The sequence below is a fragment of the Neodiprion pinetum genome, chromosome 7 (assembly GCF_021155775.2).
Source record: "Neodiprion pinetum isolate iyNeoPine1 chromosome 7, iyNeoPine1.2, whole genome shotgun sequence".
NCBI classification, from domain to species: Eukaryota; Metazoa; Arthropoda; class Insecta; order Hymenoptera; family Diprionidae; genus Neodiprion; species Neodiprion pinetum.
The window spans coordinates 12945589-12972562 of NC_060238.1; the positions used below are offsets into that span (position 1 = coordinate 12945589).

At 40.1% G+C, this 26974-nt stretch overlaps 1 protein-coding gene across 1 annotated transcript in view; it reads left to right on the top strand.

The window, feature by feature from the left end:
• The window catches only part of Fife (regulating synaptic membrane exocytosis protein fife), a 2091151-nt gene that overhangs the window by 722748 nt on the left and 1341429 nt on the right, over positions 1–26974 (top strand). The window contains exon 6 of the mRNA XM_069137999.1: positions 20927–21181. Within this exon, the coding sequence (XP_068994100.1) occupies positions 20927–21181 (255 nt within the window). The remainder of the gene's footprint in view (positions 1–20926; positions 21182–26974) is intronic.

Consider the following 26974-nt stretch of genomic DNA (forward strand, 5'->3'; position numbering starts at 1 on the left):
AACAGGCATTGGCCATTATACAAAAAACCTAAATTGAGCTCTGATCGTCGTTCCGTGCGGTACGGCGGGACTCTCCCTTCGTTTGCTAGATCTATTAGGTTCCGTCTGGGAGTAGAGGTGCGGTTCGATGACAGGGTTGAAAATTCGCTACGGTGCAAGGCATAGATGCGAGATAAGCCCGAATATACAGAAGCTATGACAGCATTGATGCCCCACCGAATGCTGAAGATCATAAAAGTCGATGGCTATCGCATTAAGTAGTGGACATTTTGTAGTTATTACCACCATGGAGATGCTTATCAGTATCTAGCGAATATTGAAGCCAAGGTCACCGCGTAAACCTAATTCAGCTTTCACGTGTTTGACCCTCAGTTATTATTGGTCCCCAAGTCAAGCGGATCGTGTTACTTCTAGCCTGTTGTTTTTATACTTCTTCGACGTGCTGTTGCGATTTGATGTTTGCAGCTGATGACACATTGACTGACATAAGTGATGAATAAGATGTTACCCTTCTCTCTAAACATGAAACAGTTATAATTATACCAAAATTGAATAACACTTTTATTCCAACGTTTCAGCCTCGGTATGGGCTCTCCTGAGGGATTTTTTCAAATTCTCTATCAACAGAGAAATAAACCATTCTACAAATTAACCAAATGTAACATCAAAAGGAAATTACAACATATGTGGAACAAAAAGAACAACCTTATGCGTACGGATGAAGGTTTATATACCCTGAATAATAGCTGATGAATCTTGACCAGTATATAATATTAACCATAGAATGCACATAGCAGTAATGTCTTCTTAGTGTGTAAATGGAACGAGCGCAGCATGTCGCAATTCCACATTTTGGTAAAGAATACATCTTATATGATAATAATTCAATGAAGTACAGAAAATCTTGTAGGTAATACAATATGGAAACGAACTAACCTTATCTAATGATCCAGGTTTTATCGGGATAGTGGAACATTTTTTGGCTACTATGCGTTAATTCCAAAGAGACCAAGGAGAAAAAGCAGAATAGGAGTTTTATAGTGTACTCCAGAACTGAAACCCATCAAAGGGGAACTAGAACAAGCGTACAGTGAAATTAAACACAGGGAACAGAACACAAAGTATGAGATCAACTGCGAACCAACCTTCAAATTTAGTATATGAAAGGAATTAGAGAAAGCCAAGATTTGGTGCAACCATCATCATAATAAATAGGTAGGCTGGCTGATTAACCTTTCGATTCTCCTTTCCTCCCACTCCTTCATGCGACTTTCGGTTAAATAAACAGTTCTTCAAAGAACAACAAAAGGCACGAGTTGCACGTGGAATTCAGAACTTTCAGCGACAGAAAAGAAGAGGAAGAGAGCGGGGCTAAGAGATAGTAGATGTTGTAGAGCCATACGTACTTAGGTTTAAAGAATTAGCCTCATAAGTCGGTAACTTATCGATTGGACGAGGTGTCGGTCATAAGTCTTATGTGTGTGTTGCTAAGTTTTTCAACACCTTGTCTTAAAGTAACTGCGTCTTTATGACCAACAATGCTACGCATTTCCAATATGATGCGTTTATAATAATCAGTCGCTTAATGTAAAATTTTTGTGTTGTCAAAGTCAAAAGAATGATCATAATTTAGACAATGTTTAGTTAATGCGATATGCGGATCGACACTCTTCTTAATATTGTTCTTGTGTTCGTTAATTCTAGTGGATAACAATGGACTCGCTTGGAAAATATATGTCTTATTGCAATCCTTGCAAAGAACTTGATAAACCATATTTGAGTGCCTCTCTTTAACTAATAAATTTTTCCCTGAATCAAAATTTGAACGTAGAGCGTTGAAATTTTTACCTACAAATATTGCATCGTATTTTTTGAAGGATCTGTTCGATGATTCCAGTAGCCCAGCAACATAAAGGATCGGAATGAATGTAAGATTGTTTCTAGTTGGAAGGGAGCTAGGAATAGAGTTGTTATTGTAATTCGAGAGGATATGATTCAAACGTCTGTTGATGGTATTATTAAATTGGATTAGCTTTGTCGGATAATTATTCTTAAATACTACTTCTTTTGTGATTTTCAAATTCTTCGCATGATAACAATCATTCGTCAGTCTGATACCCCTATCTGAGAGATTAAGAATTGTGCCGATTTTGTAAGACTTGAGGTCGTGAGAATCATAATTTAGATATCTTTGCGACCATGTAGGCTTCTGATACCAGCCCGTAGAGATACATTGTTAATTGAAACCACATCCAAAACCTAATACAACCCTCACATTCAAGTTCGTGAGTTTTAAGCGGTTGTGGTAACTGTTAAAGGTGTTAAGAAGTTGGTTAACGCAATCAAGAGGGGCTGCCGTTAAAATGTCGTCTACGTACTGATAATAAAAAGGTCATTGAAATGATAGCTGGCTGATGCAAGAAGACTCAAGATCATCCATCACCAAGTTAGCAAGAATAGGTGACAGCGGTGAGCCCATGGGTAGCCCAAAAGTCTGGTGGTAGACATTATTGTAAAATTTAAAAATGGACGCATCAGAACATAAACGTAAGGCAATAACTAATTCATCGTACGATACAGGTATCTTGTGTGATATTAAATTCGAACGTTTTTGATAGAATTAACCGCAAGATCAATAGGAATATTAGAGAATAATGATACTACATCTGAGGATATTAGAACATAACCTGGAGGAAGAGAAAGACCTCGGATTTTTTCTACTAGGGTAAAACTGTTTTTAATATGTGATTTCGGTAAGATCGACTCAACATTTAATCAAGAGTTCAAATTTTTAGATAAATAATTGATAGAAGTGCTAATGAAAGAGACGATTACTCGTGCACACACTCCTTCTTTATGAATTTTGGGCAAACCATAGGTTTCAAATCAAACCTCCCTTTTGGACAAGGATTATTGATGAAATTGGTAACTTTATTTGCAAAAGTCGTTCTGACCTGAGGTCTAGTATCGTGATGGAAGGCATCGATTTTCTCCTCAAAATCAGAAATGAAGTGAGGTATTGGGACTTAATTTTTCGAAACGGGCAAACTATGTTTCGGTCCCAAGCACATGATGGATTTCACATCCTTAGCAATCATGGTATTAGATAAATTGATTAGCCAAGTAGAACGATTGAGAGTAGTTCTATTAATACTGTTGCTCAAACTGAAAAGTTTGTTAATATTTTTCATATTCGAGATTTTAGTCTTGTGAAACTCCGTTTCAATTTTTTGATTTTGAGAGGAAAAAAATCTCTTCCTCGTATCTAAAAGTGAAATTGGTATTATGTCCTCTAAATTCTGTACTATTCTACCGATTTTAGTTCAAAAAGCTGAGTTGAAATTCACGTAGAATGTGGTTAAACTTTTGTTTATAGGTCGTGCAGCTGAAGGATGACCTCTTAAGGTTCAATTGAGAAAGTTGAAGATGTGTGGGTAACTCAAGGTTCTTTTATCTAAGTAGAAAAATGCGTTCGTTTTTCAGTCTTGAAAGCTTCAAAGAGGACGCTGACTATCTTCTAAGTAGTATCGTGGTATGAGCGCCAAACTCTTAAGTTATATTCTGGTAAAAGCCCATCGCTCTCACAATTATTCGCAAAATTGAATGATAAAAAAGATCTTGACCTCAATATGTTTGTGAAGAAAATTCTTGGATATGTAGATCGAAATTGAATAGCACGTTTATTCCAACGTTTCGGCCCCGGTATGGGCCCTCCTCAGGGATTTTTTTTAATTCTGAATCAACAAAGAAACAAACCATGTTAACATATAACATCTATTCTTTACCGTAATGTGAAATTGTGACATGCTACGCACGTTCCATTTACACACTAAGAAGACATTACTGTTATATGCATTCTATGGTTAATATTATATACTGGTTAAGATTCATCAGCTATTATTCAGGGTACATAAACCTTCATCCGTACGCATAAGGTTGTTCTTTTTGTTCCACATATGTTGTAATTTCCTTTTGATGTTACATTTGGTTAATTTGTAGAATGGTTTATTTCTCTGTTGATTTAGAATTTAAAACATCCCTGAGGCCTATACCGGGCCAAAACATGGAAATAAAGGTGTTGTTCAATTTGGACCTACATATCCAAGAATTTTCTTGACAAACATATTGAGGTCAAGATCTTTTTTATTATGATTATACTACTGGAAAACATCAGTCTACATGGAGATCTACTGGAAATCAGTGGAATATTAGTAAATAGTCAACGATTCATCAGTGTACATGCACTGGGTTTTTCCGGTGGTATACTCATAATCCTATATATTTACTAATTCAAATTTAAAGAGTTGCATATTAATTCTACGAATCGCAACTATAGCAATAAGGAAGCTGATGACGTGACGTGTATTGTTTCGTGGATGTGGCACTCAACGAACTACGCCCAAAAGTAACCTACGATAATCTTTGCATATGAAGAAAACTTCTTCATTTCTAAAGATGAACAGCTACCCTTCCCTTTCTGCGTATTCGAAGTCTTCGTCCCGTAATTGTTTGAGTTTAGAATTTTATATTGTCAGAAGCGTAAATATGCCTTAGAGAGCATTTTGATTCAGCATCCAAAAAATTGTTAAAATCTTCAATTTGTATTGTAAGAGGTGCGCAGTGGCCCTAGAGAGTATTATTAGTGTCCTTTAAATAATTATTAAAATATAGAATTTTATATTCTAATCGATATTTATACAAAGTTTTTGATGAATAAAATTAGAAAGTAAGGTTGGAGCACTTGTAACTATTCGCTAGTAAATGTGACCTCAGCTTATTGAGAATTTCCAAGGTTTTGGAAACGTGTTACTGAAAATAACTCGTCCATGCCTCGGCGTTGTTCTATTCGTTATCAGCGTGTTGTCATTATGTGCAGCAAAGTTAAGTTTGTCAAATTAAAACACATCTTGAGATTCACGGGTTGTGAGTTATGGACAATGCTTATTACGTAGCCCTTCGTAATTCTTCCTCAACGTTTCTCTATTATAATCCCATCGCTTCTAGCTACAATGATAACTGTGGTCAATAGGTTGCGGTGCGATGCTTGTGTCGTCAACTGCTTTTCTCCGAAAGTAATTAGGGATCCATACAGCATCTTGTTCTCCGCCCGCATTCAAATTTAATGACCTATCCTAAAACTGATCATAATCTAACCCCTGGTCAAAAAAATTAGTTTTTTAATAGTTACTTATCATCGTCTTGAAAATACAAATATATTTTACGAATATGATCTCAATCGGACAAGTCTTTCAAAAGTCACAGAATTACTACAAACGCACATAAGAATTACATATATTAAGATTTTACAGTGAAATTTCCGATTTCAATTTCTTCTTCCGCCAATTCCGACACTCTTCATCGTTTCTTCAAATAACTTGATGATAACAACATACTTTCGGACCACTTGCATTGTTCCTCTGAAAACGAATTGTCCCTTCTTTGTATTTTTTGGTTGGAATTGACTGTCACGAGTTATATTATTTAACAGAAAGATTTAGCCTGTAGGTGGATTCTGCGTTGCCAATGTAACTGACTTAGCTAAAAAATCAGGGGTCCCAGAATCACTGTTCGAAAGAGTACTAAATATTCCTCGTAAACAAAGCGTTCTGAGTCTTGATAATTACTCCCATTTCCAAAGGCACATTGAGCCTAGAGTCAATATTTTATCGTTACCATATCATATACATTAGTTCACTGAGTGAAATAAACCGTTTGATTTACCCTTAACCTACGAACATTGCTGCATTCCTCGTACTTCATATTCTTCTGAATCCTCTCAACCCGATATGCAATATGAGATACGGGTTTACTCCTGAGTATCCGAATACACTCAAATCGAGATCGAACAACTTTATATCACGTCTGGCGGAGATTCGACGGTAAGTAGATAAGCAAGGCCGGTTCTGGATAAAAACACCTTCTTTACCGACCAAGCCGACCAGTCCACCTATAGTTTGCCCCAGGCGAAAAATAATATTTTCCACGTACTTCGAATACATAACCAGGTGACGTAACCATGTGACGTTACCGGCTGATGTGCCCACGGCGGTCATTTTGAAAATAGCGGTCATTTCGACGGCAGCCATTTTGATTTTTTTGATGGCGGCCATTTTGATTTTTTCGATGGCGGCAATTTTGATTTTGTGATGGCGGCCATTTTGACGGCGGCCATTTTTGATGGCGGCAATTTTGATTTTTTGATGGCGGCCATTTTGACGGCGGCCATGATTTTTTTTATGGCGGCAATTTTGATTTTGTGATGGCGGCCATTTTGACGGCGGCCATGATTTTTTTTTGATGGCGGCCATTTTGACGGCGGCCATGATTTTTTTTGATGGCGGCAATTTTGATTTTGTGATGACGGCCATTTTGACGGCGGCCATGATTTTTTTTGATATATAACCAATAGTTTGCCTCAGGCGAAAAATAATATTTTCCACGTACTTCGAATACATTCTTTTACGTTAATCGACCGGATGGTGACATCGCAATTAGATAGACAGGGAATGCCGATGACGATCCGTAAACTTTCACGCTAATAGTTTACCCCCAGGGCGAAAATTTCACATTCGAAAAAAATATTAATAGAATTTATTGTATCGGAATCGTCCGACGGTGAGCGGCATGCGGTCAAAGGATTTCGGTGCGACGTTGAATTTGAGACAAACAATTCTCGGAATCGTCCGACGAAAACAATACTCGGAATCGTTCGACGAGTTTCGACTTGACGGCGAGCGGCCTGCGGACAACGGACTGCGGTGCGACGTTGAATTCTGGAAGGTTCTGAGATAAACTCTTAACTAGCGGGACAGAGGTGGAAAATATTATTTTTCACCTAGAGCAAACTATTAGCGTGAAAGTTTTACGAATCGCCATCAACATCCCCAGCTTTACTTAAAATTAGTACCCATAAAAGAGACCGGGTCAGCGTAGAGCGATCATTCTAGAGGAAGCTTCGCAACTCTATCTTTGTCAAGTGTGTGTGATCAAAAGAAGAAGAAGAAACATGAATTCCGAAAAGTGTTTGAAATTAATACAAATTATGGAAACGGCGTTCAAGATTTTATCTGAAAAATCGTCACCGGCAGAAATTGCGAAATGAATTCGATTCGGAACCCAAAATACCAGGCTTTTGAATAAAATCTTACGCAACAACGCCTCAACGATCGGGGAGAAGACAAGAATTTTGACTACAATTGGAATTCTGAAATCGTTGACAGTCAAATTTCAACAATTTCAAAAAGTGGGTGACGGATTACGAAGCCGACGAAGAAGCGATCGAGTACGGTGGGAAGATTTGGAGACAGCTTTCGAGAGTCGAATTCGAACGGGAGCCATTATCAATCTGCGGCATAAAGATTTGAACAGGTTTTTGGAAGATGCGAAACACCTCGTCGTTGCAAGACTGAAGAAAATGCTACGAAAAGTGGGAAGTTTAAGAGCAAACTATGTCTTGTGTTGTAAATTCAACATGACAAAAAACGCTGAACATGTTGAGGAAATGAAATATTTTAACACCAGAAACCAAATCATCCTCCAGCCAGCTGACATACACGGGTGGTTCGAAGAGAACGTAAAGCAAAAAGTGCTGGCCAAGGTGGAACATTTTCAAGAGAGAGACTCTGGTTGGTCGCTGACCGAAATAATCAATTTGACTGTAAATATCAACAAGTACGTGCCACTGCGAGGCGGTATGTTCACATACACACCACTACCCAAAGATATTGAAGATAAGAAGGCTGTCGTCAACATCCGCAACGGAGACGCGTATTGCTTTTTCTGGTCGGTCACCGCAGCCCTCTTTCCAGCCAACAACAATCCCAGCGAAATCACTTCGTATCCACATTTCAGCTCAGTGCTACAATACAGAGGTTTGCATTTTCCAATGTCTTTAGACCAGATTCCAAAATTTGAGAAACTTAACAAACTCTCAATTAACGTTTGCGGTATAGATAGTGCGGAAAAACAAAAGCGTAGTGAAATTGTACCCATTTATTTGAGTCGAAACAAATCTGATAAGCCTACAATCCATCTTTTAGTAATAGAGTCTGAAAACGACGACGATGACGATGATAGTATGGAAAATATTGAAAAGAATGTAACACATCATTTTGCATGGATTCGGAATTTATCGCGGTTGACAAGTTCCCAAATTTCCAAACGCTCGCATCAAACGTGGTTGTGCGATAGGTGTCTGGCTCATTTTAATTTCGAAAGTTGTTTGATCAAGCACCAAGTTAATTGCATGAATTTGAATAAAACCAAAGTTATCTTACCAACAGAAGAGGACAAGATTCTCAAATTTAAAAATTTCAAGCACAAAGAAACCGTTCCGTTCTGCGTTTACGCAGATCTAGAATGTTTACTGCAGCCCACACATAAAAGTTTTGGGGAAAATAGAACAATTTATCAGAAGCATCTTCCGTATAGTATAGCTTACTATCTGCATTGTGCGTTTGACGATTCGCTTTCAAAATTCGAAATTAATCGCGGAGAAACTTGCATCCAATGGTTTGTGAACGAGTTAAAGGAATTGGCACTTTCGTTAGAGGGATATTACAAGACTGTTGTACCGATGGAACCACTGAATTTCAATCAGATCAACGAATTTGATTTATCGACAGTCTGTCATATTTGTGAAAAACCGTTTACGCCCACAGACGTGAAACAGCGGGATCACTGTCATTTCACGGGAAAGTACCGTGGTGCTGCTCACCGCAGCTGTAATCTAAATTACCAAAATTCGCACACCATCCAAGTGATATTCCACAATCTTTCGGGTTACGATTCGCATTTTCTGATCAAAGCCCTGGGTAAGTCATTCGAAGGTACTGTTAAACTATTACCTGTCAACAAAGAAAAGTACATTTCCTTCACTAAATTCGTTAAGGGAACGGATGTAACGTTCCGTTTCATAGATTCGTACCGTTTCATGCCTAGCAGCCTCGATAAATTATCATCGTATCTGGACGATTGCCGAAAAACAATAACAAGTAAATTCTGCAGTAGCTTGAACAAATTTCGGTTATTGACTAGGAAAGGTGTCTTCCCGTACGAATACATAGGCAGTTGGGAGAAGCTTGAGGAGAAACATTTACCAGCCAAAGAACAGTTTTATTCAAAATTGAACGACCGGAATATATCAGACGACGATTACGCAACGCGTGCGACGTATGGCAAACTTTTAACGTCCAAACTTTGGGAGAGCATTCGGACTTGTATTTACAGACGGACGTGTTTCTACTGGCTGACGTTTTTCAAAATTTTCGACAGAATTGTTGGACGACGTACAAACTGGATCCGTTACATTACTACACAGCGCCCGGTCTGTCGTTTGATGCGATGTTAAAATGTACAGGCATCGAACTCGAGCTTCTCACCGACATAGACATGGTTATGTTTATCGAAAAAGGTATTCGTGGTGGTGTATCACAGTGTTCGAACAGATATGCAAAGGCCAACAACAGGTACATGGGAGAGGAATTCGATCCTGAGATCAAAGAATCTTATCTCATGTACTTTGACGTTAATAATTTGTACGGTGCAGCTCTGAGCTTTGCTCTGCCATACAGTTCCTTCGAATGGGTATCAGACTTTAGACAATGCAACGTTCTTACCATCTCGGACGATGCAGAGTTTGGTTACGTGCTGGAGGTAGATTTGGAATATCCTGCGGAACTGCATGAAACTCATAAGGATTTACCATTGTGTCCGGAGCACTATGTACCTCCGATTTCGACCAATAAACAGCCAAAATTGACGCCCACGCTATTTTCCAAGAAAAACTACGTTGTTCACTACAGCGTTTTGAAACAATGCTTACAATTAGGCTTAAAATTACTTCAAATTCGCAGAGTTCTCAAATTCAGGCAAACCCCGTGGCTCAAAAAATATATAGATTTGAATACCGATTTGCGAAAAAAATCTGACAACGAATTTGAGAAAAATTTTTACAAGCTAATGAACAACGCAGTTTTTGGCAAAACTATGGAAAACGTGCGAAAGTACAGAGATGTTCGATTGATCACCGAATGGGATGGACGGTACGGTGCGAGAGCTACCATAGCCAAGCTTAATTTTCACAGCTGCACCGTTTTCGACAAAGAGATGGTTATCGTCGAAATGAATAAGACGAAAGTCAAATTGAATAAACCATTGTATGCAGGTTTCTCCATCCTGGATCCATCTGAAACATACATCTATGATTTTCATTACAATTACATTAAGCAGAAATTTGGCAACAGAGCAAAATTAATGTACACGGATACCGACAGTTTGATTTACAATTTTACCGTCCCCGACATAAACGAACACATGAAGGAGGACTTGCACAAATTCGACACGTCGGATTATCCTCTTGACAACGTTTACGGAATACCTCGAGCAAACAAAAAAGTTCTCGGCTTGATGAAAGACGAGAATAACGGGAAAATCATGTCGGAATTTGTAGGGTTACGAGCTAAATTGTACGCATTCCGAGTCTTGGGAGATCAAAAAGACAACAAACATGCCAAAGGTGTTAGAGGATCAGCGTTAAGAAAAATAACCTTCAACGATTATTTGGACTGTGCGTTGAAACGTGAAAATCTATCTTTAAATCAGCATTTGATCATGAGTCGAAAGCATGAGGTATATACCGTAGAACAGCAGAAAGTAGCACTGAGCTGGAATGACGACAAGCGGATCGTGTTTCAAAACACGGCCGATACGCTTCCGTGGGGTTACAAGCCTGCACCGTAGCTTTATAAATTACTGTAATCTGTGTAGGACTTAATTTATAACTGTACCATGATGTATTATTATGTAGAGCTTGATTTTTTTAACTGTACCATGATGTATTATTATGTAGGATGGTTAATAAGAACGCTCCAAAGTATAAAAAAATTTGTACAACGATGCATATGTCGGTTGATTGTCTAAAAAACAAAGATGCATACTTGTCATGTGTCGGGTATGAAATAAAGAGACACACACGTTTTTACAAAAAAATTCATTTATTCAAAAGTTACATGTCCGATTCATTTATCCAACTGTTGTGTGTATTGTCAAAACCTAACCCTTCAACGTATATTTTTCTTCCACGCTTCTTGAGCACCTTCTCCACCAGATAGATATCCGGGTGCTTAACGTTGAGGAGCTCTTGTTCGTAGAAACCACCAGCGATGGGTTGATCTCGGTAGTCTTTGAGCTTGTACGTCACAGGATGAGTATTTTCCACTCGACTTATCGTGAATATTTCAGTCGTCCAATTGGGAGTGTAACCTTTCTCGAAGACATTTTTGAATTTGCTGATTCGAACTTTGTCGCCAGATTTGAATTTTGCCGATATGGTAGGTATCGTTCGAAGCCCTCCGTACGCCTGACGTAATAACAGCCTTTCGTTTGCAACCGTGACATCCAACGGTTTCATTCTTATGGTTCGGTGTTTGGTGTTGTTGTAAGCCGAAACCAAATCAGATAAGATATCGAGCCACTTGAAGCTTCCTCGCATGCTGAACCGTGTCCACATTTTATCTTTCAACGTGCGATTGAAAGGTTCACAGATCGAAGCCTTCAAATTACTGTACGTGGAGTAAAGTTTGATTCCGTAGCGTGTCATAAGCGATTCGAATTTCGAGTTGTAAAATTCCGTTCCTCTGTCGACGTGTAAATTTTTCGGCACCCGTCCTTCGACAAGCACAGATTCCATTGCCTTTGTAACATCATCTTCAGACTTGCTCTTTATCGGTACAGCCCACGCATACTTTGAAAAGATATCAATGACTGTGAGCATGTACTTGTAACCTTTGTTTTGTCCAGCGTACGACGTCATATCAACAAGATCCGCCTGCCAGGTCTCGTCGATACCGCGCACGTCTACACGTCGACGTGGGTAATTCCGGCGTGCAGGTTTATGCAGTTCCGTCACCAGTGCTTGCTTTTTCTCGTTCATATTCAAACGCTATTAATCTGGTGTCCAATTTGGAAATGATTTCCGCGTTTCGAATCGACAAGTCTCTGTCTGTTTTAAAGTCTGTGTAGAAGGTATCCAAGGCTTTCTCCGTGGTGATCTCCAAAGCTTTGATTATTTGATCGAGGTTGTCGATTTGTTTTTGCAGCACGCTGAATTTTCGTCTCAAGATTTTCAAAGTTACAGCATTGTTCGGTGCTGTGGGTTCTGCGATGTTGCACAGTCTCTTGTTCCGTATATCGTAATGCCCATCCGCTGTTATTTCAAACCCGACACCCGGAGGACCGCGAGTGCTCGCAGCTGTGTTTTTATTCAGCTGACGTCCAAACACGTCGATGCTCATCTCGTAAATGATTGCAGAGTCGACGAGAATTGGCTAATAAATGATTCCGGCTTCCCGCAATTCTTCCAGAATCGACATAATTTCATTGTTGTGACTTGTATTCCCAGCTGCTTGAGATGCCAGGAGTAAACGAAGACGTTCCACCAGCTCGTTAGCGTCGTCCCAGAAAATATAATCTGTTTTAACACCTTGTCGAGTAACCCAAGCCTGAGGTAGCAGAACACCTTTGCCCGTACGCTTCGACATCTGTGACAACAGTGATACGTCTTTGCCTGACGTAGAAATATTCAGCAGCTCAGCAATTAAATGTTTGAATTTGGCGCTCTGAGCGTTTTGAATAGGCTCGGTGGCGCTATAGTACTTTCTGTGAGCATTTGTTGCGAGAAGGATATTTCTGTAATTTTCCCTGTCGTTGCGGGTAACGTGAGCGCTGTTGGGCATCTTTTTAAACAGCAGCTCCAGCAGTCCTTGAGTTTTCGGATAGAGCGTGTCGCCTATGCGAACGGAATCGCGCTCGAAGCTTATCGGTGAATCACCAACCATCAGCCCGGCAGTAGAAAGACTCCGTACCACGTACACGGTATCCAACTCCTGCTGTCTTTGTTTATCGTTGAGCATCTCAAGATATTAATCCTCTGATCTCACCGACGATTCCGTGACGGTTTGATCCTCTTCCTCTGCAGTTGCAAAAGAATCTTCCATTTCATTCTTCGACTCATCCTTCGTTTCAGTTTTGAGTTCTTCCTTCACCTCTTCCTTGACAAGTTTCGTGCCTCGAGAAACATTGACTAATTCCTGCAGCGGGGTTACCACAGGTTTGAAGATATCCTTCATTGTTTCCTGCAGCGACTCTTTTTCCGTCTTGAGGATTCTGTGCTTACGACGAATCGCATTACTCGCTTGAGCGATACGATGCAAGAATTCTTTTTCCTTACGAATTTCCTGCATGTTGACACAACTAGTTCTGGAAAGCTACTGTTCCGTCGTCTTCGAAGATCGTGTATTTTATTCTTTTGTCATGTTTATGAAATTGTCAAAACCTCTCCTATACCGACCATTACCGAGCTCTCTATCCTTGTCGATCACTACAAAGCCATATTTGTCACCGTTCCAGCACCCGCACACAAGTCTTTGAACTCTACGTACGACATATCGGTGTTTACATGATCGTTGTACACATGTCTCAGATTCATCTCGTCTTGTTTGAATAAGACCAGCAAGTTGGTGTTGTCGCGCACGAGATGCTTAGGGATTCAAGCGTACGTCTGACAAAGATAGAAACAGTCTACGTCGTGATGTCTGCCCATACAAAAGTACGCGCGTATGTTATCCTGCTTTTCGCACGCTACGTCATCGAATATCATGATCGAGTTAGGTTGCGTCTCGTTCGGTGCAATGACGTGCTCATGCTCGTTAAAGGGGTCATACTCAACACCGTCGACATTTTCGAGCACTTGACTCAGAAACTTGTATTTCGGCTGATTGAGAGATTTTGAGTAAACGTACAGGTTTTCGAACCTCAAACCGTTCGGATGCGTTATAAGCGCAAATAATGCGTTGGTTTTGCCACTGTTGGATGGTCCGCAGAATACCGCACGTACACTACTCGGTAACAATTCGCCATTACGTTTTTTCCGTTTTGTACTCTGCTGCGTAAATTTGTCAAAATTCATCACGGGCAGCTTGGCCGATTGTGTCTCGAACCTCATCTCAAACGTGACTGGCCGGATTTTTCCATAAATGCATCGTTTATAACAACTTTCTCTCAGTCGCGGAGCGGACATGATTGTGCACACACGTGATCGTAAGCGATCGTCAAAAAAGCGATCAAGTGGGAAAGGTTTGGTAAATAGCATTATCAACAAACTTCCGATCGAGTTGCATGTTCCCGGTTACCAGTACTGCGGTTCTGGCACCAAGTTGTCGAAAAGACTCGCGAGAGGCGATTCCGGTATCAATCCTCTCGATGCAGCGTGTAAGGAACACGATATAGCGTATTCGAAAAGTCGTGAGAACCTTGAAGCTAGAAGCGTTGCGGATAAACTATTAGCCGAAAAAGCCTGGAAACGGGTTCTCGCAACGGACGCAAATTTGGGTGAGAAGGCAGCCGCTTGGGCTGTAGCTAACATGATGAAGGTGAAAACAAAGTTAGGCATGGGGTGTCGAAAACCTAAGAACGTTTTCTTGAACAAAATCATACGAGCGGCAAAACAGTCTATGATTCCAAGCTATGACGCGAAAACGAGCATCAAGTCTGCACTCAAAGGTGCTCGAGAAGCTGTGAAAAAAGAAGGTGGTAAACATAAAGTTCGATCATCGCACGTTCTACCGGTACCCTCAAAAGTTGGAGGATTTCTACCTTTTCTCATACCGATTTTTGCCAGTCTCAGCGCTACGGGTGCTTTAGCGGGAGGTGCTGCGGGTATAGCAAAGGCTGTAAACGATGCGAGCGCGGCTAAACGAGAATTGGAGGAAAGCAAACGGCATAACAAAACGATGGAAGCGATCGCCTTAGGTAAAGGTCTCCATCTCAAACCTTACAAAAAGGGTTTTAGTCTTCATTTTTCAAAAAACTAAATGTCAAGCTACCACGCCGAGCGTTGACCAACTGGGATTTGCTGAAGTATGCAAAAATCATGAAAATTCCATACTTCCGAGGTGTCTTTATGCGCAACGAAATGCCCAAAACCGGGCCGCGTAAAAACGAAACAGCTGTAGTCAATCTCGACAATAAAGATGGTCCTGGGACACACTGGGTTGCGTATAAGAAACGCGGCAGCGATGTAGTTTACTTCGACAGTTTCGGTCATCTTCAACCGCCGTTAGACCTCGTGAAATATCTCGGTGTTGGTAGCGTTAAGTACAACGACAAAAGGTATCAAGATTACGGTACATTCGATTGCGGACACTTGTGTCTGAAATTTCTGAGCGATAAGCTATATAAACATGACACGTAATTTAATAACGTCAGTCGAGCACTCGCAGTCATGGATGATTCGTTTACATTAACGATATCGGGAACGTCGTCGATTCTCGAAGCGCAATATTTTCCTCCGATCGAACTTGCTCTGAACAAAAATTATGTTCTCGGTCTCGTTGAACTGTTAACCTTCAATTCCATTCCCAACGTCGATGTCGGTCGCAATAAAATTTACGTAGCCGACAAGGTAGTCACTATATCCACCGGCAGCTACGAAATTGAGGATATTGAAAAGTATGTTCAAGACGCGTTAAAAAATACCGACATTGAAATCAGCATAAAGCCTAACAATAATACGTTACGCAGTGAAATCAAATGTAACCATATCGTAGATTTGAAACCTGAGGATTCTATTGGTCAGCTTCTCGGATTTACACCGCGCGTATTGGCAGCTAACCAAACTCACCATTCGGATATGCCTGTAACTATTCTCAAGGTCAACGCGTTGCAAGTCGAATGCAGCATTACAACGGGTGCCTACGTCAATGGACATAAAGTGCATACTATTCACGAATTTTTTTCTATCGTTCCACCGGGACATAAGATCGTGGAAGTACCGTCGCACGTCATTTACCTTCCGATCACCGTCAAGACCATAGATCACGTACAGCTTCGGTTAGTCGATCAAGACGGAGATCTGGTTAATTTTCGCGGAGAAGTTATAACTGTGAGACTGCACATCAAATCGCAATAAAAGATGGGTATTGTATATAACAGATTGACCAAAAAGAGTTACATCAGTAAGTCAGCATGTCCCGATCAAGTCAGTCATCGATCGATTCCCGAACCGCTAACACGTCGAAACGTGGAGTTCCTGATAGCTCTGGGTCTAAAGCTGACAACTTTCGGAAAAGGAATTTCCGACAAATAAAACTGCGTTTCTGCTGTTTCGTTGTATGCTACGTACCATGAAGGAGGAAATCTTGAGCATTCAAACACCTGTCGTCTTTGACGAATCAATCGCACACCAAGAAATACACGCACACAAACCGTACGCATCGTCAACTTTCAACAACAGCGATGAGATTCGAATCACCGTTCAGCATCAGGTTTTATGCGTATCACCGAGCAAGAGTTCGCTGCATATCTCTGGAAAATTGCTCAAATCGGACGGCACCGCAGCAGCGATCACAACTTTGGTCAATAACGCCATCTGCCATTTGTTCGAAGATGTACGGTACGAACTCAACGCCGTAGAGATTGATAAATGTAAAAACGTTGGTCTGACCAGCTTGCTGAAAGGTTTCGCTTCGCTCAACCCTGGTCAAAGTTGGCTTATGGAAAATGCTGGATGGCTCGATGTTCAGGAAACGAAAAAATTAACTGATGCCGATGGTAACTTTGACGTAGTTATTCCCTTGAGCATGATATTGGGCTTCACTGAAGACTATCGCAAGATCGTCGTTAACGCGAAACACGAGCTGATTCTTACAAGATCAAAAAGTGATTTGAATGCGATCGTTCAAAATCAAGACGAAGACTTTAGAATCGTGATCGATCAGGTGGAATGGTTAGTACCCTACGTGAATCTCTCGGATCAACGAAAAATCGCACTGTTGAATTTCATTGAGAAAGATACACCAGTCTCCATGAGCTTCCGCAGTTGGGAGTTGTACGAATATCCTTTGCTACCGGCAACCACGAAACACGTTTGGACTGTGAAAACGTCCACCCATTTGGAAAAACCGCGATTTGTCATGCTCGGTTTTCAAACGAATCGAAAAAACAAAGCCGGCAAAAATGCCAGTCATCTTGATCACTGTAACATTACTGACGTCAAGCTCTTCTTCAATTCCGAGTATTATCCGTACGGTAACCTGAACTTGGACATGAGTCACAATCGCTTTGCATTACTGTACGAGATGTACGCAAACTTCCAAGCCACCTATTACGGCAAAGAACCCGAGCCTCTGTTGACGAAGAGCGAATTTCTACAGTACGAACCTTTGATTTTCATCGACTGTTCGAAACAAAACGAGGCTCTGAAATCTGGACCGGTAGATATTCGTATAGAATTTGAGGCGAAGAATAACTTTCCTACCGGTACATCTGCCCACTGCTTGATTTCACATGATCGTATAATTGAATATAATCCGCTGAGTGGCGGGGTGAGAAAATTGGTATAAAAACCTTGAACGTTGTGACAATCGATTCAGTATTTTTTTCACGATGGAGTTCATAGTCGACGTACAAGGATTCAGAAGACCGGGTTCCGGTTTTACACCAAAAGAGTTGGCAGTTGTGTCACTCGACCAAGAGGCCAACCCGTCAACTTTTTTCTTCGAACCTCCGTACGATTGGAATTGTTTACTTGCTCCATTTAAAAGCGACAATTTGTGGCTGTCACGGAATTATCATGGACTATCCTGGGAAGGTGGTGATTTACCTTTCGAGAAGCTCGACTTTACCATCGAATGTATGCCGCTGCGTGAGGCTTTAACAGTTTACGTAAAAGGTTTGGAGAAGAAAAGTTGGCTGCAGAAACTTCTGGGTGAAAAAGCTGAAGTCGTTGAAATGATGGATTTGAGTTGTCCGTCGTTGCAGAAGTCGAATAAAATGTCGCACACGAATTCAAACTGTACGCATCACGCTATATTACGTCCAAACTGTGCAGCCCAAAACGTATTGTTACTGCGAAATTTTTTACTCAAACACAAAAGACAATCGGTATCTCCTCGAACAGTTATTCATTCTCATTGTCTAAAGCATGGGTGCGATACCGTTGAGTAAGAACATTCATAAATTAGCATTACGAATTTCATGTAAAACTGTAATCTTGAGTTGTTTTTTTTCAATTAAATATTTTGCATCGTCAATAACAACCGTTTTATTCAGAACCTCTGTCCTGCTAGTTAAGAGTTTATTTCAGAACCTTCCAGAATTCAACGTCGAGACTCATCAGTCTTACACGACACATGCAAGTCAAAAGGTCATCAAAGTTCTGCAAATATCAGCTTTAAAGTCATGGCTGCTGAAACATACTCAAATATCGTCAAAACGATGGAGAACGCACGGGATCGAAATCGCAATCGCTGCTTTTCTCTGTTTCAGATCATTAGTGGACTAAAAGGTTGAAGAGAACAAAAAAAAAAATGTATACGCATTTTTTGTTCATTCAATAAAACATTTCATTTTTTTTTGTTTATTCAATAAAACATTTTTTTTGAAAAAAAATTTTACATCGATCAATGTTAATTATTGTAATTGATTCTTCTATATATATATATATATATATAATTGGAACAGTGGTGTAAGGAGACGCTGTACACGTTGTCCTCGTACGGTGTACAAGTTAGGCGAGAGCCGACGCATCTTTGAACTCGATTTGCCCATACTGGCCGCCTAGATATTGCAAGAGCAGCCGCTCCACCTCCGTCGCCTGCATCAATTTCTGGTACTGAGTCTCGTCCTCGTTGAGCATTCGCACAATCCGTGCCGGTAAGAATATTCTGAATTCGTCGTTCAGATCTGTGACGATACGCTGTCCAAACCTCGTTTGAACTCGTCGAATATTGGTGACTTTGTAGATTTTGAAAATTTCTAGCTCGGTCAATTTCTTTGTCGGTAGGAATTCGGCCATGCTTGCCACTTTGTTCAGTTTTGTGAAATCCATTTTTTTAATGTTCAACAGTTACGTGTTTTTTTGATAAATTTAGATTTGCAAACTTTTTTGTCACTGTGTTTAGTTCTGACTTCTGATTCACAATGGTTTTCAAGTCGTGAATATTTTTTAGGAACAGATCGATTCGCTGTTTTAGTTCTGCTTTACTTGGAGTTCTCTTCATGAGAGCTGAAGGTGCAAGACTGTCTTTCGGGCCTGAATTTCAGCCTTTTATATCCGTATTCCTTGAGAAACTTCTAGAAGCTACCGAAATGTTGTGTCATCGATTGTACGTCAGAACCTTCCAGAATTCAACGTCGCACCGAAATCCTTTGACCGCATGCCGCTCACCGTCGGACGATTCCGATACAATAAATTCTATTAATATTTTTTTCGAATGTGAAATTTTCGCCCTGGGGGTAAATCATTAGCGTGAAAGTTTACGGATCGTCATCGGCATTCCCTGTCTATCTAATTGCGATGTCGCCATCCGGTCGATTAACGTAAAAGAATGTATTCGAAGTACGTGGAAAATATTATTTTTCGCCTGGGGCAAACTATTGGCTATATATACAAAAAATCATGGCCGCCGTCAAAATGGTCGCCATCACAAAATCAAAATTGCCGCCATCAAAAAAATCAAAATGGTCACCATCAAACTTCCAGAATTCAACGTCGCACCGAAATCCTTTGACCGCATGCCGCTCTCCGTCGGACGATTCCGATACAATAAATTCTAATAATATTTTTTTCGAATGTGAAATTTTCGCCCTGGGGGTAAACTATTAGCGTGAAAGTTTACGGATCGTCATCGGCATTCCCTGTCTATCTGATTGCGATGTCACCATCCGGTCGATTAACGTAAAAGAATGTATTCGAAGTACGTGGAAAATATTATTTTTCGCCTGGGGCAAACTATTGGTTATATATCAAAAAAAATCATGGCCGCCGTCAAAATGGCCGCCATCACAAAATCAAAATTGCCGCCATCAAAAAAAAATCACGGCTGCCGTCAAAATGGCCGCCATCACAAAATCAAAATCGCCGCCATCAAAAAAATCATGGCCGCCATCAAAATGGCCGCTATCAAAAAATCAAAATTGCCGCCATCAAAAAATCAAAATTGCCGCTATCAAAAATGGCCGCCATCACAAAATCAAAATTGCCGCCATCGAAAAAATCAAAATGGCCGCCATCAAAAAAATCAAAATGGCTGCCGTCGAAATGACCGCTATTTTCAAAATGACCGCCGTGGGCACATCAGCCGGTAACGTCACATGGTTACGTCACCTGGTTATGTATTCGAAGTACGTGGAAAATATTATTTTTCGCCTGGGGCAAACTATAGGCGGACTGGTCGGCTTGGTCGGTAAAGAAGGTGTTTCTATCCAGAACCGGCCTTGCTTATCTACTACGGTAACATAAAAATCTTAAGATGAATGATAAAGTCAAGGTTTGAAACGTGAAACTTAAGAAAAGAGAATTTGGAAACACAAATTCCCCACGCGAATAATTTCTTTCCTGACAATTTTGAAAAGTTTACATTTTTGTTTCGATTTGTCAATACTTAAATTATATTGTTGTTTACTTGGTTCGAGGATAGTATATTATTTACAGATTGCCCAATATAAATCAAAATAAGGTTAATTTGTCTTTCTACAAAACATAGGTTTGATAATTATAACCATTCTTTACCCTCCCCAAGCTAGTCGCTTGTGGGTGCATACTCAAAAGGATATGGTAGGTTTGGAAGTAATTATTATTATTATTATTATTATTATCAATAATTACCAAATATTTTGATCGTACTTGATAGCAGTCCTAATAATTGAATTGCTTTGTACAGTCATGAATCATAAGATGATCACTGCTATTCTTGTAAGTTCCTTTCTATAATATTCAGATCAATGAATTACAATGTTTTTCATTAGGCTCATTCTTCCAGTGAACTGTACATCCTATAATTTTTTATTCGTTGGAAATCCTACTACGAATTTCATCTATCCACGTAAAGAAAGTCTCTTGAGTTGAGTTTCGAATCGTGTTTCTCAGGCGACATGGCGATGCAGCGTATGTCGGCGGAAAGTCGCTTCCCGTGTGCAGCCAGTCGTGACCCAAGAGTCGACGGATTCGCTCCTAGACGTTCCGGTTTTGGAGGCGCTCCAGAGAAGGCACAGTGACGCTAGACTTGGCTGTCAGACCGGGAGCAACGTCGGAGGCATCAGTAGCGGTTTGGCACCACCAAGAAGTCCAGAGTTAAGACGACACTCGGACGTATCGCCGGCTAGTCTCAAAGAACTCGAGAAGGTAGGTGACCCGATTCAAGATTCTGGTGACAAATTTTTCGTCTGAAACTCGATGCAAGCTGCAGGTTTGATCGGAATATTTATAACAAGTATTCTGAGATTGATCTCAATTGATTTTTACAAATTGAAGTGATGTGAAGTTACTTAAAGTCGAGTGAAGTTACTTCCGTTACGTAAACTCATTCAAAGCTGTTTAAAAAAAAAATTTTAGGAGGTTGTCTGGTCGAAATTCATGACCACAGTAATTTTATTACGATATAGGTTTGACATATTTTTGGCGACTTTAGTACCGTATGTAGATTGTAGCCATCAATCGAAGATCGTTCTATTTGTATCTTCATCCTTTACGTGTAAATAAGTGCCTAGCCACAATTAACACAAAAGTGATTGGTTGGCTTTGAGCAGTATAAAATTTTATTTTCAAGTAATTGAGTGTGCAAAAATTGCAGTTCTATTTAACGCAGTAGACATTCTTTGGATCGCATCAATAACGGAATGAACTTCTGGTAATAAAAACAATTGAAACGCTTTTCATGGTTGGCCAAGGACAGTGCACCATCCATAAACGGCAACCCTATTCTATTCGTGAATTACGAAAGGTCTTTTTGAAAATACAGATATGGAAAATATGGGAAATATAAACAGAAGCCTAGATATTGGTACTTCGTTTTAACCCGCTTGAAGTGAGTTGAAAATTTCGTAAAAGGTCACAATTTCAATCTGCATGATAAATCATTTTATTCAGAAGACTTTTACCTTAAATTCACTGAAAGGCTTTTGTTATGTTATAAAAGTTGAATATCTTATTTCATAACGTATTGCATTGATATTAATTATGATCACTAAATAGCAATGCAAGCTGTCTGCTGGAAAAAAATCTGTTCAAGTACCTGAGCGGGTCCACATCACTTCACTGAAAACAAAAAAAAACCGTCAAGTTACGGATCTTTGCACCATTCAACATATCCGTAATAATATGTAAAAGAAAGAAAGTACCATTTCAAGTATTTTGAATTTTTTTTTAAAATGGTGGAGTTAGAGCTATGTGAATTTTTGTAAATCACTGTTGCACCGCTATGTTCGCAAATTTATATCTCCGAAAGTATTCATCGGAGCGAACTGATCCTGCAATCGTTCTCTTCGTAAAAGAATGCGCATCGATACAAAGAATTTTATTTAGAAAAAAAAATAATTTCTTTTAATCTTTTTTCGGTGTTTTTTTTTCTTTTTGATTTCGCTGCCAATTCCGCGGGACTCGCAACAATTCACAGAGACATTTTTTTTCAGATACCTGTATCCTTCCATCAATCCTGAAAAAAATCTATGGAGAGAATACCTGGGCAGGAGAAAAAAAAAGAATCGTCTCGTCGCGCGCCGATCCATGTCAGCGTTACTCCCGCGAGCTCGCTGTGTTGCGTATAGTGTAGTCAAATTTCATTTGATGCTCTTCTACTTACCCGGGCTATACATTCTACGAAAATAGTTATACAATCATTTTAGCCCTTCCGTATCCGTCTACTGGGCATCCTTTCTCGGAGTTATACATACCTGTTCTGAGAATTCCAGTACGGTTATGGTTCGTTGAATACACCTGTGCTAGAATTGCGTTTGATTCTATTTCACTCGGTTTGTGCTATGTGACTAATTGATCTTTTGCAATATTTTGGTGGCTCTGAAAAGGAATGATATTTTTAACGATGATTTGCAGGATAACGCTTATTAGGACACCTCTATTTGAAATTGATTCATAATTTTCGTCGAACCAAATTTTTCTGATGCGGCAGATAATTTTGTTTTGACGAGTTTATGAAATACTGGAATTACCGCATGTAATTTCAGAGTGCTACGAACTGTCAAGGCTTTATCGAATCGATTTTGTAAAATAGATTCTTCCGCTTGATGTTCTGCAGACCTACAGTACGCAAAAGATATGCTCCGAAAATAAGAACATGCCGAATTATATAGATTCAGCGGTGTTTGAATAGGATTGGTGTTGGGATTATGGATGTTGGTGTGATTAATTTTAATCAAATAATCAAAGATTTATTTTAGGAAGATTGTTCTTTTTATTCAAAATAGAGTGTCGAAGGTATGTCTTTCTCAACTGAAGGATCAGAGTAAACTGACAGAGTGAACTGGCTCCTTGGAGCCATACCACTGCAGCTGTATTGTTAAAAATATATGTTTCAAGGGTCTATACCATGTGCAAAATTATACCTGGTTATATGGCTCTGTTCGAGTGCTCCCATCCTTACTTCCAGAAAACCATAAAAGCAATCGCTACAGGGCTGACAATGTGTTTACCAGATGTTGCAAAAAGTGAAAACTTTCACTTTTAAAACAAATAGACAAAACTTAAATATGAGAAATATAATATCACAAAAGAGAGAAACTTTTGTAGACGAACTCAATATTTCAACACGCCCCCTCAAAAGTTAATCTCTTTTACGATTTACAATAATAATGAAAATTATAATATATATATTTGATAACTTAAAATAAAAGTTGAATACAATACTTTTTAATAATGATCGACATACCTTCCGTTTACTCTTTGTCTGGGACGGTTGTTACTAACCGTGTACATAATGATCCGACATTTGTCTTTACGATGAGGGAAACCCAGAAAAACCTTATCAGATCATAAAACCAAAAAAAATTACAATAATAATATTGCATCTAGATATTACTTAATATTTACTAATCCATCTTCCAATGCCATCTTCGCCCTTAACTCCAGGAATTTAAACTTTGGTAGTGGCTTGGTCAGCAAGTCTGCAATCTGCTGATCTGTTGGAATATGTTTAATAATTATAACCTTTTTCTCACATTGATCCCGAGAGAAATGATATTTGATGTCAATATGTTTGGATCTTTTGTGGCTTGTTGGATTATTAGCGATGCTAATACATCCAGTGTTATCTTCATATATTAAGATAGGTTCTTTAGTTTCCAGGTTTATACCTGCTGCTAAAGTTTTCAACCATATTGCCTCCTTGACAGCTTCATACAGAGCCATATATTCAGCCTCTGTAGATGAACCTGCCACAGATGCCTGCCTTTTTGTGTTCCAACATATTGTACATCTATCATACAACTTAAATAAGTAACCCGTTGTACTTTTTCTTTTATGTTTTAACTCAGGATTATCATTTCCTCCCCAATTAGAGTCAACGTACCCTGTAAATATGTTATTATATGTTCCTTGTACATATTTTAATTTCAGATTTATAGTACCTTGTAAATATCTAAGCACTCGTTTTAAACATTGCCAAAGTTCTCGATTATTTTTGTTCATATATCTGCTCAGTAAGCTTATAGTTAAAGTTAGATCGGGCCTTGTACATACCATTAAATACATTAGACATCCAATGAGATTTCGACACGGAGCATCGTACTTCTCATCGGATTCCAATGCCTCATAATCCAAATTACATTCTAACGGTGTACTTACAGGGTTACAACCTGCCATGTTAAATTTTTCTAATACTGTTTTAATATATGTGCTTTGATCTAGTGTTGTGATATTATTTTGTCTAGTAACTCTAATGCCTAAAAAGAATTTTACCTCCTTTAAATCAACCATTGAAAATTTATTCATTAAATAATTTTTAAAATTCTGCATTGTATTTTCATCAGCAGTGCACATCACTAGATCATCCACATATAACACAACATAAATATTTTCAGAAACATCTCCTCTATTTGGTACGTACTGTGACGTGGATTTTTCTGCACCTCGATCACTCGGAGAAAATGACCGAGAACTTACCTCGTACACAATAAATCGGCGTCCACGATGTACCCTGGACCTAAAACAATATCGCGAGATTTGTTGGGCGCCTGGCGTGATTAACACGCCTCGAAATCGGTAATGCGAAATACCGCGACCATATACTCCATAACTCAGTACCGCGGAGAGGGGAGGGGTAATTTTTGGGTAGAGAGAGATGTAACACAAGTAAGCCAACGCGTGGTTTGGCCAAATCACTATAAAATTCCAATAATATATTTCTCGTCAGCGATATTACAAAAAAAAAATAAAAATAAAAATAATCATACGACTGCGCAAGTCGTCCTTCGCGATTCCAAATACACAGGTTTAAATTTAATCCAAAAGAAATAAGAAAGGGAGAAACAGACCAAATAATAAGAAAAAAAAAATGAATAAATCTAGGAGACCTCTACGGCCTACGTGCGCTAGTCGCCGTCTTGATAATACCCTAACTCGCAAAAACCAAAAACAAAATCGGACTCGATGCGCTGCCCGCGATCGGCCTCGACTACGACGCTACTCGTCACTCAATTATTCACCGCTAAACAAAAACGTCATCTAGATCATACTCGACGCGCTAATCGCAATCGTGATTGAATCTAGCTAAGATCTTATTTCTACGGGCGCTAGTCGCCACCTTACTGATGCACAAGCATTCGTAAACTAAATCAAAAAGACGTGACTCGACGCGCTAATCGCGACCAAATTAATCACTCTAGGAAGCTTTTTTGATCGTGCGAGTGTATAGCGTATTATGACGCATCCGAGCTCCAATCGTAGTCCCTATTTCCCCAAAGTTCACCACCCTTTTTACGTGCGCAGACTCGACGAGACCCTGTGCAGCGGAATTTGGCTGCACTCAATTTCACTCCGAAATTGTTTCCCACTCGAAACCGTGACTCGACGCGAGACTTTACCGGGATCCTCTTGACTCTACGCGTTATCGCGAAAACTCAGGCTACGGTCATCATCAAGGAGATCGGTAAACGAATTTCGAGTACTACTCTAACTCAACAAGGACTAGGCCAACCGGGTGCCGGTGCGCCGATCTACTTGCACTCGAAATGCGTTCGCAAAGAATTAATAGCGCTTGCCGCTTCGCAACCACACCAAGAACGCGCCAACTCCTGTCTCGGCCATGGCACACACACTTCAGATAGGGTTTTTTTTTTGTTTTTGACTTTTTACTCTACTCAACTGTCGCGAACTGTCGCCAGGACTCAAGTGACGAGTCCTGCAAATCGGAGCCGCAATTCGAACATGCCCCGAACATAGGCGCCATCCATAGTCAAAATTTTCCCGATCGCATTGGGGTTCTCGTTACGCAATTCTTACAATCTAGCGTATCGCTATCGTTGAATTCCGCTGTCGCGGGGTGTTGATTGGCTGGCCAGTCTCGGGTACCCCGTAGCTTGGCAGTGGCGTGGTGATGACTTCGCGAGGGTACCTGTCGTCAGTTGGGTGACGGAGGGGGGGGGGGGGGCTACGGCTCGCCGGCCACCAACGGGAATCTCGTCCGCCTTGGATTCCCTCGCGGCAGAGCTCTCCGTTGACGCTCTCTCCGTAGCCTCGTGCGAGGCCCTCCTTTCGTCGCGATCCGCCGCGATTGCCATCCAGTAACGTCGTTCGGATTTGCTGCCGATCCCCTGTCTGAAGCCGCATTTACTCGCCACCCAAAAAAAAATAAACAAAAATCCTGAAAAGTCTTATTCGCTAAACCGGCGATGGTCCCCTCTTAGAGTCTCGGATGCGTGACTGTTGTCCTGGCGCTCTTTTTTGAAATGAGCCGCGGTCTGCTCCGCGTGCTCCCTAAGTCTGTGGTCCGTCTAGAGTTCGGGGAGCCGTGTGGAACGCGCAGTAAAAATGCCACGTTACAGTACATGCACCGATCTCCATAAGAATTTGTGAAACCTTTTTCTAAAAGAGTCTTTTCAAATAATTCAAACCAACATCTGGCAGCTTGTTTCAAGCCATATAATGCTTTGTTTAGTTTACAAACTTGATTGTCCTCACCTTTTA